The 13,124-nt window shown below is 42.7% G+C and overlaps 1 protein-coding gene across 2 annotated transcripts in view; it reads left to right on the plus strand.

Moving 5' to 3' along the window:
- Positions 1-13,124, plus strand: part of COP1 (COP1 E3 ubiquitin ligase) — a 230,370-nt gene that overhangs the window by 6,119 nt on the left and 211,127 nt on the right. The window contains exons 3-5 of one of the 2 annotated variants that reach the window (XM_053247199.1): positions 2,048-2,145; positions 3,469-3,545; positions 9,026-9,145. In XM_053247199.1, coding sequence (XP_053103174.1) covers positions 2,048-2,145; positions 3,469-3,545; positions 9,026-9,145 — 295 coding nt within the window. The remainder of the gene's footprint in view (positions 1-2,047; positions 2,146-3,468; positions 3,546-9,025; positions 9,146-13,124) is intronic. The other variant, XM_053247200.1, reaches the window with a different exon arrangement.

A 13,124-nucleotide genomic window follows, 5' to 3' on the forward strand; every position in this document is an offset into this window, starting at 1 on the left:
TGTTACTCCTGAGGATGTGGACAACCTGCTTGGGGCGGTGCGACCTACCACTTGTTCTCTGGATCCTTGCTCTATTCGGCTGCTTCTGTCTAGCAGGGAGATTGTTGGAGATGGCCTAGTTAATATCATAAATGCATCATGGAGGGAGGGTAGGATGGTTCCATGTTTGAAGGAGGCAATGGTTAGACCTCTCCTTAAGAAGCCTTCATTGGATCCCTTAGTGATGGATAGTTATAGGCCAATCTCCCTTGTTTGGGCAAGGTGATCGAGAGGATGGTGGCCAACAAGCTCCAGGCGGTTTTGGAGGAAACTGATTATCTAGACCCATTTCAAATTGGCTTTATTGCTGGCTATGGGGTTGAGACAGGCTTGGTCGGCCTGATGGATGACCTCTACCAGAGAATCGACTGAGGGAGTGTGACTCTGTTGGTTCTTTTGGATCTCTCGGTGGCGTTAGATACCATTGACCATGGTATTCTTCTGGATCTCCTGGGGGAGTTGGGGATGGGGGCACTGCTTAGCAGTGGTTCCACTCTTATCTCTCGGGTAGATTCCAGATGGTAGAACCTGGTGACAAGTTGCTCCTCAAAACAGGAGCTGTTATACAGAGTCCCTGAGGGCTCCATTTTGTCACCAATGCTTTTTCTTATCTACATGAAACCACTGGGTGAGGTCATCAGGAGGTTTGGTGCTGGGTGTTATCAGTATACTGATGACACCCAAATCTACTTTTCCTTTTCATTTGCATCATCAGGAAATGGTGTTCATTCCCTGCCTATAGGAAGTAATGGGCTGTATGAGGAATAACAAATTGAAGCTGAATCCAAGCAAGACGGAGGTGCTTATTGTTGGGGCTTAGAATTACATTCCCCAAGAAGGAGCAGGTGTGCAGCTTGGGAGTACTTCTGGACCCAGGCCTCACCCTGGTATCTCAGGTGGAGGCTATGGCCAGGAGTGCTTTATCTCAGCTTCGGCTGATTCGATAGCTGCTTCCATTCCTTGAGGACAATGACCACAAAACAGTGGTGCACCAGCTGGTAACGTCCATGCTTGACTACTGTAATGTGCTCTATGTGGGGCTGCCTTTGTACATAGTTCAGAAACTTCAGTTAGTTCAAAATGCGGCAGCCAGATTGGTCTCTGGGGCAACCTGGAGATACCATATTATGCCTGTTTTGAAACAGCTACACTGGCTGTCGATATTTTGTATTCCGGGCAAAATACAAAGTGGTAGTTATCACCTTTAAAGCCCTGAACAGCTTAGGTCCAGGTTACCTCGGAGAGCGCTGTCTTCTGCGTGATCCCCATCACACGTTAAGGTCATCTGAAGAGGTCCATCTCCAGCTACCACCTGTGAGTCTGGTGGTGACTTGGAGGCTGGCCTTCTCTGTAGTCGCTCCCGGACTGTGGAATACACTCCCTGTGGAAATCCGCAATTTGAATTATTTATTGGCCTTCAGTAGAGCCCTCAAAAACTATCTATTTGGCCTGGCCTTCCAGTGTTTTTAAATAGTTGTAATTGGTTTTACAGTTGTAACCTGGTTTTCAGGGTTTTTAAATTGTCCTGATTGTTTAATTGCTGTTTTATGATGTTTTAATTGTTAATTGTTGTTTCACGATGTTTTTATTTATTTATTTAACACATTTTTATACCGCCCAAAACTTATGTCTCATTTTTGTTTTAATTGTTAACTAATTTTAATGGTTTTGTTTTAATTGTAAACTGCCCTGAGCCATTTTGGAAGGGCAGTATAAAAACTGAATGAATGAATGAATAAATAAATAAATATTTACTTCTATCTCCTTTGACAAATGGATCATTCAGGGCCCAACATAATGGCGAGGCCTGTCTGTTTTATGGACTTGTAAAAGGCAGATCAGAACTTTATTAGACTGTCGGCATTTATTATTCCACTTTCATAATATTTTACACTTGAGACCAAAAATAATAAAATGTTGTGTATATTTTCTTGTGACTCATGTTGTTAATTGTACAGAGTGCCCTTATTGTACTCTGCTCCTCATGGTTCTTGTTTATTTCTTGCAGCTATAAGTGTATTCATCAAAGCTTGGAGGACAACAACAGATGTCCGAAATGTAATTATGTTGTGGATAATATAGACCATCTTTTCCCCAACTTTTTAGGTAAGTCTTAATGTTTGTTTGCAATGCAGCCTTGAAAAATATACATTTCAGCTTGGTTTTCAGTAAGCAAATCAAGCATCACTGGAGTGTTTGGCTCTTTATTATGCCAAGCATAATTTTACTGACTTTATTCAATCCATAGCAGGTTATGCCTGAAGGTTTTTTATAGTGCAAGTTTCTAGAGGCAGAAGACACATAGGTTAGCCTTCAGGAAGATGCTTACAGAATAGTTTGTATGATGGATTTGGGTTAATTCTTCTGAAGTATCATGGGTTGGGAGTGGGGGCATATAATGCTATAGTAAAGAAGCTGGATTTGGTGTCCTGAAAGAGGGAGAGATTTCTGCTGCCAAGGAATTCATTCTGGCTTTGAGTGGTATCTCCCAAAGCAGAAAATGCTATAGATGAGTGAATCTGTGATGAACTGTGCATTGTGAAAGGAGTAAATCTGAAGACAATAGGTTACCGAGTGATTCTACAATAGTAGGTGTAGATATCATTCAGCTAAGTTTTGTATAGTGGGCAGGTTTTCTTTCTTGCTGACATTCCTTGCAGCTCCAACAACAGTGTTCCTTCCTTCTTCCACAGCCCAGCAGCAGTGGAGGGGAAGCCATTTTTGCTGCTTTCCTCTCATTTCTAAAGGACTATTCACTTGCAGGAATGTCCCCCTCAGGGCTGTGCAACCCCAAGGAGGAACATTCCTGTAAGTGAACAGTCCTTTAGGAGGGAGAGGAAAGCAAGGAAAATAGCTCCTCAATTTGCGGAAGGATGGTAAATATTTGAGTGCACTGAAATGTGAATGAATATTGGATTTGGCCTAACTTGGTGGGTTAGTGGGTACTGTTTTGTGTGCCCCTTAAATTGTGTTCCTTGATGTAAACAAATGGAATGGTTTTAATGTATTATATACTCTATATTCTTCTGCTTGTGAGTAATCAAGGTACTTATGTAGTTGAAATGCTGGACAGAGAACAGCGAGGTTAAAGTTTTTTTTGTTTAAATTAGGTTATTCGGGTCTTGGTTTGTGTCATGATGTGTAGTTGTAGTTTATTTAAGAATGTGTGTAGCTTTATCAGAGATATGTATATACTAAAATAATACCTTCTGTAATGTTGCTATGTAAACAAAAGGGACAAAACTGTAAGGAAAGCAATGAAACCATTTGCATTCAGTCTTGTCAAATGAATAAAATGAAAAGGTTAGATCAAACAATCAATTGTTTGTTATTCCTGTCAAGACTGTCTGGAAATATGCTTGCTTTGAAATTAATGTACATATATCCCTCCTGTCCTTCTAAAAATAATTTCTTATTTTCTTTCTTTAGTGAATGAACTCATCCTTAAACAGAAGCAAAGGTTTGAAGAAAAGAGATTCAAACTGGACCATTCAGTGAGTAGCACCGTATGTCCAAATCTTTTTACTCTCATTTTATTTATTTTCTTAAATTGAAATAGTTATAGTTGTCAATTTATTTATTTATTTTTACATTTATGTTCCGCTCTTCCTCTAAGGAGCCCAGAGCGGGGTACATAGTTATGTTTCTCCTCACAACAACCCTGTGAGGTAGGTTAGATGGATGTGCAGGGTTGTCTGTTTTTTGTTTTGTTGCTGGCAACAAATGCCATCCTCAAGCAATTAGTGGGCAGGTGGAGAGTAGTCCCTTTTTAGAGACTTACCTTTTTAAGCAGCTGGGGAAGTCTACCCCTTTCAGAGACTGGTCAACCAATCTACATAAGCAGGGAGTCATTTGGAAGTCCTTGTTGTACAGATATAACTCTGTTGCTGCTTTGTATAGCAAAACCAGCCATGGATTTATGAATGTAGAATGGAATGTTTCCTCAGTCCTATGTAGCTGACTGCATGACATTTTTTTCTGTGATATTACAGGGGCATTGGGATAGCTGAATGAATGATAGCCAGAGGGCATAGTATTTGGGCAAGCCTATTAAAGACTCAAAGACATTAGAAGGCCTGAAATAGTTGAAGTTGTAGGGATTCATTTGGCAAGACTACAAGCACAATGGCAGTACTGAAATTCTTCAGAGAGATAAGTTGTGCCTTAGCCTGATGATGATGACGATGACGATGACGACAAAAATGGCTCAGGGCGGTTTACACAGAGAAATAATAAATAAATAAGATGGATCCCTTTCCCCAGAGGGCTCACAATCTAAAAGAAACATTAAGATAGACACCAGCAACAATCAGTGGAGGTACTGTGCTGGGGGTGGATAGGGCCAGTTACTCTCCCCCTGCTAAATAAAGAGAATCGCCATGTTAAAAGGTGCCTCTTTATTTACCAAGTTAGCAGGTGTATTCAGAGTCTGAAAATGCTGGGTATGCGCATTGTACTCATTAAAAAATAGATAGAACTTTTCAACATTTTGATGCAATATGTTTAAATGGCCCCAGACATCTTTTGCTTTTAGTTCAATGAATTTCAATGGTTGTGAGATCTGCTAAAGATAGAAGAAAAGGGCAGATTGAAAGAAGTGAGTAAATCTGGTGGTTTAACACTTTTTGCCACTGTGCTGGCAGGCCCTCAGCTAGTAACCTTTTAAAGGAATATTGACACATAAATATATTAGCATTCTATATCTTGAAATATACTTTGAAAATAACTCATTTCATGCTTCTTGACATAAGCATGAATAGCTAACTATAAAGTCTTTCACTTCTTCTGGAAGATGCTTGGATCTTGGTGAGTCTCAGTCTCTAGATGCTCCAGCTTCTGAGTCAAACAGCTTCTTTGAGGAGCCATCTCGGAGTTGGTGGTTGTGGGCTATGCTATGCTAACCAGATTAATTCCTGGCTCTTCCTTTGGCTGTTTCCAGGAAATATCCTATTTCTAGGCATGCTGAACAAAATATGGAAACTGGGTGGGTACTTCTCTCCCCTGCCCTGTCTTGGTGTCTATAATGTCACAGCTGGTGACAATATCTGCAGGAAGAAGAATGCTTGAAGTAACTTGCTAGTGGTTTGTTTCTGCCCAGTTACCTGCATGTAGGCACCACACTTAATTCTGCTGTAATTATTCAGATCTGAACATTATTGTTCCTCTGGCCTTCCATAAAGGGAATGGATTTGATTCTAGATTTGTCATTGTAAAGAGATTCTCCTGCAGTTCATAAGTGTATTCTGCTGAAAAGGACCTTATGACCGCAGTGAAAACCCGGTGTGCAGAGATAACAATCTCTGGTTGCACATCATGTGTAAAGAGTTCGGTTACCTTCTATTCTGGTTTAATCTGGTTTAGTGATTTTTAGCCAAGTTAGTAGTGGTAGACAACAGTCACTTTACAGTTGTGGGGCTTTGTTCTCCTGGATTTATATAATTAGGAAGTCATAGGGTCATAGGAAGCTGCCATATACTGAGTCAGACTATTGGTCTATCTAGCTCAATATTGTCTTCACAGACTGGCCGTGGCTTCTCCAAGGTTGCAGGCAGAAATCTCTCTCAGCCCTGTCTTGGAGAAGTCAGGGAAGGAACTTGAAACCTAGATGCTCTTCCCAGAGCGGCTCCATCCCTTGAGGGGAATATCTTACAGTGTTCACACATCAGGTCTCCCATTCATATGCAACCAGGATGGGCCCTGCTTAGTTAAGGGGACAAGTCATGCTTGCTACTACAAGACCAGCTCTCCTCTCCAAGTCATTGTTGAAAGCATTGGGCTAATTGGAAGATGCAAGGAGATTGCTTCTTACTTAGTAATTTGGGGGGTGGGGAGTTGTTTGAATGAGCTGGACATAATGTGCCTGGGAAGACAGGATACTAAGGGCCCTATGGGGGCAACTGTTTGTCAGGTGATGACAGAAAGAGATTGGCAATGCGGGTTAGCTGGCTGTTCCAGGAGGAGGACATCTAGATTGGTGGTTGTAGAACTCCTATACTTACAGGAGCTCGAAGGCAATCACTTATCCCTGCAACCCAAAAGAATAATTTATTCTCATAAAAGTAGGGTGATGCATGCTGAAGCTTATTGATTATATCTTGCAACTTGTGTCTCTGCAGCAGTGAAAACAAGCATTCTCAGCTGTTTGGCTTCATTCAGAACTGTTACATTGTACATATAGTGTATAAGATTAAATTTAACAATCTTACTAGAAACTGCTTTGTGAATTTTGGTTGTAGAATTGTATATAAATATTTGTAGTAGTAGTAGTAGTCCTATACCTGAATGACTGTAGTGTGACTAAGAATTACTTGGCAAAGAGACACCTTTTAAAGAGAAAGAAGAGAACTGTCCCTATAGTGTCCCTTCCAGTGGCTATTACTGTATTTCCTCTTCTGTTTCTTTTAAGATTGTGAGCCCCTTTGGAACAAGGAACAATTTTCTTATTAATTTTTGGAATGCTTTGTGATTTTTGTTTGTAAAAAGGTGTGTATATATACTAACAACTTAGAAACAGAAAACTTTAAAAAAGATAAGCAGGTGATCCACAGAAGATAGAGGAACACTGAGGCTGGTGTTTGATGCCAAAATGTTTGTTTTTTTACTATGTTTTTAAACAACATTTTAAACAATGGTTTTACAAGGTATTTTCATCTGTTTTTATGTAATAAATTTGAACATCTTAAAGGAATACTTAGGATTTACCTTAAATATGTATGTTGCATCGCCAGTTTATCAATTTTTGTGAAGATAAGATCCTACAACATCAACTCTCCTTTATCAGATGAAAGGCGCAGAGTGCCCTTATAACAACCCCTTTGGTCTTCAATGTTAAAAATGTTGTGGATGATAATTTTAAGATATTGTTAAAAAAAAAAAATCAACAGGGGGCCCAGTACTTAATATCCTGCAACCCAGAATTGTGCTGCAACCCATACTTTGAAAACCACTGATCTAGACATTTTGGGATTAATTCTTCCCCTCAGCCATGGTAACCTTGGGAACTCTGGTGATGCTCCTTGAAGTGTGAAAATTCTGCATTTGAATGCCAGATCAGTTAATGGTAAGACTTCAGCCATCCAGGATTTTCCCATCATCAGAGATAGTCTCTTCACACCAGAGATTCACTAGGGCTCTGTCAGAATAACTACTTGGGTGATTGACACAATTGGTCCTAAATGCTTTCTCTGACTTGGTGGAGTCTGATCAGCTCTTTGGTATTCCTTAGACAATGAAGGAGCTCAGATGACTGATAGAGTTCCATTAGAGAAAGACTCAGCATGAATCTGATTGAGCATGGAGTTGGACCCATTTTAGGAACTATTTTGTGGTGGAGATGACAGTGAAGAAATGTTACTTTTCTGCTGTTCTTACATTCTCTCAGTGCAGGCTGATAGAACATTTTTGAGCGGCAAAAATTGGGCTCCAGACTAAAGATATCCAACTCTTCAACCATTCTTCATAGGATTTGGTTTTCAGATATCACCCCTTCTTTATTGCTCTCCTCGGAACCCTTTTCAGATTCAGTGAGCTCCTTAAAATGTAGTGCACAGTATTCCCAAGTGAGGGCTGACCAGCACAAAATAGAGTGAAGTTATTACTACTTGTGATCCAGACTATATACCTCAGTTAATGCAGTCCAAGATTGCATTAGCTTTTTTAGCAGCTACCTTACACTGCTGGCTCATGTCCAACTTGTGGTCCCTTAAGGCACCTAGCTCCTTTTCACCTGTATTACTGTCAAGCCAGATCTCCCTCATCCTGTATTTGTGCATTTAATTTTACCCAAATACAGGGTTTTACATTTATCTTTGTTGAACTTCATCTTGTTGGTTTTGGCCCAGTGCTTGAGCCTGTCTAGACCATATTGAATCTTGATTTTGTCTCCTAAGGTATTAGCTATTCCCTGCACCCAGACAACTCCTGTTGTCTGCACATTTGGTAAGCATCCCTTCTAATCCCCCATCAAAGTTCACTTCCAAAAATATTAAACAGCACAGTACCCAGGACAGAGCCCTCTGGCACTCCATTCAGTACCTCCCTCCAAGTTTATATGCAGCAATTAATGAGCACCCATTGGGAACATTTGTTCAGTCAGCTGCGAATCCACTTAATAGTAGTATCATTCAGTCCACATTTCACCATTTTGTCAACGAGGATATCATAAGAGATTCTGTCAAACACTTTGCTGAAATCAAGACACACTATGTCCACAGCATTCCCCAAACTAGTAACTGCCAAAAAGGGATATAAGAGTAGTTTGAAATGACTCTTCCTTGACAAAACCATACTGGCTCCTGCTATCTGGCTCCTGCTGTCTGCCACATTCCTTTCAAAGTGTTCATTGTCGGAATACTACTTGATAATTTGTTGTAGCATCTTGTTAACAGGATGACTAGTTTCCTCTCCTCCCTCTTCTGAAGATAGGGGCAACATTTGCTTGTCTCCAGTCTTCTGGCTGCTCACCCTTTTTCCAGGAGTTTGCAGACAATGGCTCTGAGATCCCCTCTGCAGGATAGGGGAATGTAATGCACCTGGCTCTGGAGAATTAAAATTTCTAGTAGTTATGTGTTCCTTATCTCTTTACCTATCTTGAGATGTGTTCCCCCCTCCTTTTACTATTCTTGACCCATTTCAGTCTGACTGGGTTTTAAAACTAAACTCCACTGAAACTAGACCAGGAGAGTGTATCCTTGTTGATTCTGACTGTCCTCTCAGCAGGATTAGATTCCATCGACCATGGTGTCCTTCTGGACCATTTCGTGGGATTGGAACTGGGTGGTTCAGTTTTGAGCTCTTTGGGTTTTTCTTGAGGGGTGGGGTCCAGAAGGTAAAGAGGAGAGAATAGCCTGACTTACCTTCTTCTCCCCTTCAGGGTTAAAGTCCATTATTGGGTTTCAATGATGGCCATAGGTTCTTATGTAATCCATATGTTACCTTGGTTCTTTTATAGTAAATAACTTGATTTTTGTGTCTTTTTTATTTTTAGAATGGCCATAGGTGGCAGATATTTCAAGATTTGCTGGGAACAGATCAGGATAACCTTGATTTGGCTAATGTTAATTTAATGCTGGAACTACTGGTCCAGAAAAAAAAACAGCTTGAAGCAGTAAGTTTTTCTTACTCCTCCCTTTTAAATATATTTATCTTAATAAGAAGTATTCTCTTTTGTGTTCAATAGATTCAGATTTAGGTCCTGGTTTACTTCAGATCTTTGGCTAGAATAAGGCCAGAGTGCACTGTTTGGATGCAGAAAGAGATCCTGGTTGTTCCTAACCTGAATTGGAAGTAGAATTGTCCAATCTGGCCTATTGTGTGTCTGAATTGTACCAAACTTTCTCATATTTATCTTCAGACAAAAATGAAAGAAAGTGGAACAACTGGATCTGAATTGTGATTTGTTGCAGTCATAAGAGTGGGTTCTGTGCCTGCATGGGACCATTCGGGCAGAATTGACTAGCTCCTCAAAGTGCTAAGCCCCACCCCATGCATGTGGTGCACATGCACAGTTTGGGCGGGCTAGCGTTTTCTCCTCAGTTCCTTTCTGACCGCCATTGTGTCAGCACCTTGGACAGTGAGCTAGTTGGACTGGAACAGTTTTCTGTGAAAAAGAACAAAATTAGATTAGTTTTTAATGTGTCATGACTCGGACTGGACCAGACTATTTTTAATCTTGGCACTTTGAACTTAGTTGGAATGAATTGACAATTTATTCAATTACGACCTAGGACTGGACTTGGAACGGACTTTACTTCATGTTACTTGAGTATTTCCCCCTTGTTTATTGTGCTGTGGTTAAGAAAAAGGCCTTTAAGTGCTGTGTCTACTGTAAGGCTAAACTCTATTCAACGGACCACCACGATTTGTGTCTACTCTATTTGGGGAAGGAACACAACACTTCCACCTGTAAAATTTGCTTAACCTTCTCTCCTCAAACAAGAAAGAACAGAGCCCTTTGGCTGAGAGCTGCCCTTTACGATGACGTGCTCCACCCACGCACTCCGATGCCCAGGTTTCTGGTTGATGCTCCCGGGCCCTCAATATCGGATATGGTGTCGAGGACTGCTGCCAAGCAGTCTAAATCCTTGACTCGAGCTTCCTCAGCAGCTACCACTGGCACATTTAAAGTGCCAGAGCCACCTTTGGACTCTTCTCATCATAAGCAACACAAGTCTTGGCATCGGGGCTCTGATACCGAGGAGGTGCCACCGCACAAGAAACATCAGGCGAAAGGTGCATGGACTGCCACTGAGGAGGCTTCCATTGCATCCTGAGCTATGCCTTCCACAGCAATACTCCAGTCAGCGCCTGTGATGCCTAGGTTACACCCTGTGACCCCAGAAGTCGTGGCCATGGATCGTCCGTGGCCTTTGACTCAATGCCGAGCTTCGGCATCCACCTTGACATCGAGGTTGTCATGACACCATGACTTTGTCTGTTCGGTGTCGGGGTTGCTCTCTCTCGCTGGCTACGACGCCACAACAATTGCCATCTCCAGCTACTCATTTGGTGCCACAGGGCTTGCGTCCTTCACCAGTTTTCTTCAGCATCAATGTCGATGATGAAGACATGGAAACCAGTTTAGGTCCTGGCGATGCATAGTGCCTTTTAAACTTGCTGGACTCTAGCAAAAGCACACAGTCAAACTCTATAGGGATGTACTCGGAACCAGGTGGGGGTGGCTTGATGGCGGGGTGTGTGTCTCACTTTAAGGGCAGGGGAGGGTGCACTTACCTCTTCCTCTGCTTTCCCTCTGCTGGCGCCCGGTATTTTAAACATCCTACGGGGTGGCAGCGTTCTTCCCTGCTGCCCTGTAGAAGTAGCTGGTGTGTGTGTGCCCGCCAGGCATAAGTGTATGCATGTCACGCTCGTGCATGTCAAGTGGGCACTCGCGATGGGCGCACTCGCAATGAGTGTACACGCGTCAGCTACTTGCAGCCACTTCTGGCCGAAGAGCAAACAGGGTGCCAGGGAAGCACGCTGCAGCCCTGTAGGATGTTTAAAATACTGAGCGCTGACCAAAGATGCTGGGTGCTTCTGCTCCTTCAGCCTTTCAGCTCCTTCATTCTGTGGCAGGCCGAATTTTGACACTGCAGCCCTCTAGTCCATACCTAGGAGGGCCGCAAAAGATTACGTTGCCACACTGGGTTTGATGTGTGAAGGTGGTTGGGGACATGCAACTGTGGAGCTCCTATGCTCCCCTGGGCTTCCATCAGCCTATCAAGACTATAAGTTTTGGAAGGCTCGATGTCAGCTGTCGACATTGATGATTGCCATAGCTACCCAAATCACTACCCCTCTGGACTTGTCTGATCCAGCTTCAGTGTTAGTCTCGGCATCGGCTCAAGTCACTTGGATGCCGCCACTGGCCCCTTCTGTGGATTTGACATCGATGCAAGTTATCCCTCCAATATTAGAGGATATTACGGTACTGAAGTGTCCTGTCTTACTTTCTTGTATCTCTGGTCTTGTGGTAGCAAGCATGACATGTCCCCTTAGCTAAGCAGGTTCTGCCCTGGTTGCATATGAAAGGGAGACTTGATGTGTGAGCACTGCAGGATATTCCCCTCAGGGGGTGGAGCCCCTCTGGGAAGAGCAGAAGGTTTCAAGTTCCCTCCCTGGCTTCTCCAAGATAGGGCTGAGAGAGATTCCTGCCTGCAACCTTGGAGAAGCTGCTGCCAGTCTGTGAAGACAATACTGAGCTAGATAGACCAATGGTCTGACTCAGTTTATGGCAGCTTCCTATCTTCCTATGTTTTCACTCAAACTGTGGAGTTGCCTTGACCTCAGCCTCAAAAGAGCCACCCACCTCAAACTGTAGTCCTTGACATCCACCACTCAAACGGCACCCAAGAAGAAGGTCCCTGTTCCCTCTGGACCACGGTCCGTGGTGCTCATGGAGGATTCTGATTCATCTACTACTTCTGCCTTGGGTTCGTCTAAACATCCTGATAAAACTCCTCTCAAAGTGGTGCCCTCTGACAATACTTCTCTGAATGAAGAGATGCATTTTTATCATTGCCAGATCTGATCTCTGAAATAGCTTTGACGCTTGGCTTGGGGCTGAAGAAACAAACTCAAGATATAGAGATCCTGGCTACAAGTTCTTCAATTCCAACGCCTCTACCCAGCCAGTACACCTTCCTATGCTACCAGTCATATTCAAGGCGGCTAGGTCTGCATGGCAAATGCTACAAACGTCCAAGGATTTGGAGAATTTATATAGAATCCCAGAAGAGAAAGATGATCTCCTGTTGAAGCATTCCCCCTCCACCCCCATTCAGTTGTGGTGAATTGCGCATCCTCCTCTAAATCTGGAATACTCCAGGGGACAAAGAGGGTGCAAATTGAACATCTTGGGATACAAGATTTACTCCACTTCATGCTTAGTGGTGAAGATAGCTACTTATATTCCCTGCTTTGTCAAATATACTCATTCCCTCTGGGATGAATTCTTCCAGAAACAGGCTGATCTCTCGCTGGAAGAATTTCTGGTCAAATTTAATGATGTCCATCCCAAAGTTACTCTCCTCATTTGACAACAATTGTCCAATGCCAAACACTTGGTGGAGACAGACTCTCGATCTTTGGCGAGTGCCATTGCTTTGTGGAGACATGCCTGGCTGTGCTCCACTGTGATTCAACCTGACATGAGAGACAGAGTGGAAAATTTACCCTTCAATGGGAAGGGTCTTTTCTGTGAAACAACGGACTCCGCTATGGAATCCATCAAGAAACGAAGTCCACGGCTAAAACATTTCCGGCTTCTGCTCAGTCTTATGTTCCCAAGTATGGGAACATAATGGGCAGAAGCAATACTCCAACAAGCAAAATAATAGGAGGGATTTCCTCAAGCCATACCAGCTCTTTGGAAGGAAGCCCTTCAACCAAAAGTCTAGGGCCTCACAAGGCCAATGCCCTAAACCCGCTGATTCTAACAAGCAACACCTTTGATCACAAGGTCAGTCCACTGAATCACCTTGTCAAGGAGACGCTACCATTGACTTCTCTCCAGCCTACCATCTTAGCCGCCTCCAACATCAGGCTGGCAAGTCATGCCTTTGCATGGTGCAACATAACATCAGACC

The sequence above is a fragment of the Hemicordylus capensis genome, chromosome 4, assembly GCF_027244095.1.
Source record: "Hemicordylus capensis ecotype Gifberg chromosome 4, rHemCap1.1.pri, whole genome shotgun sequence".
NCBI lineage: Eukaryota > Metazoa > Chordata > Lepidosauria > Squamata > Cordylidae > Hemicordylus > Hemicordylus capensis.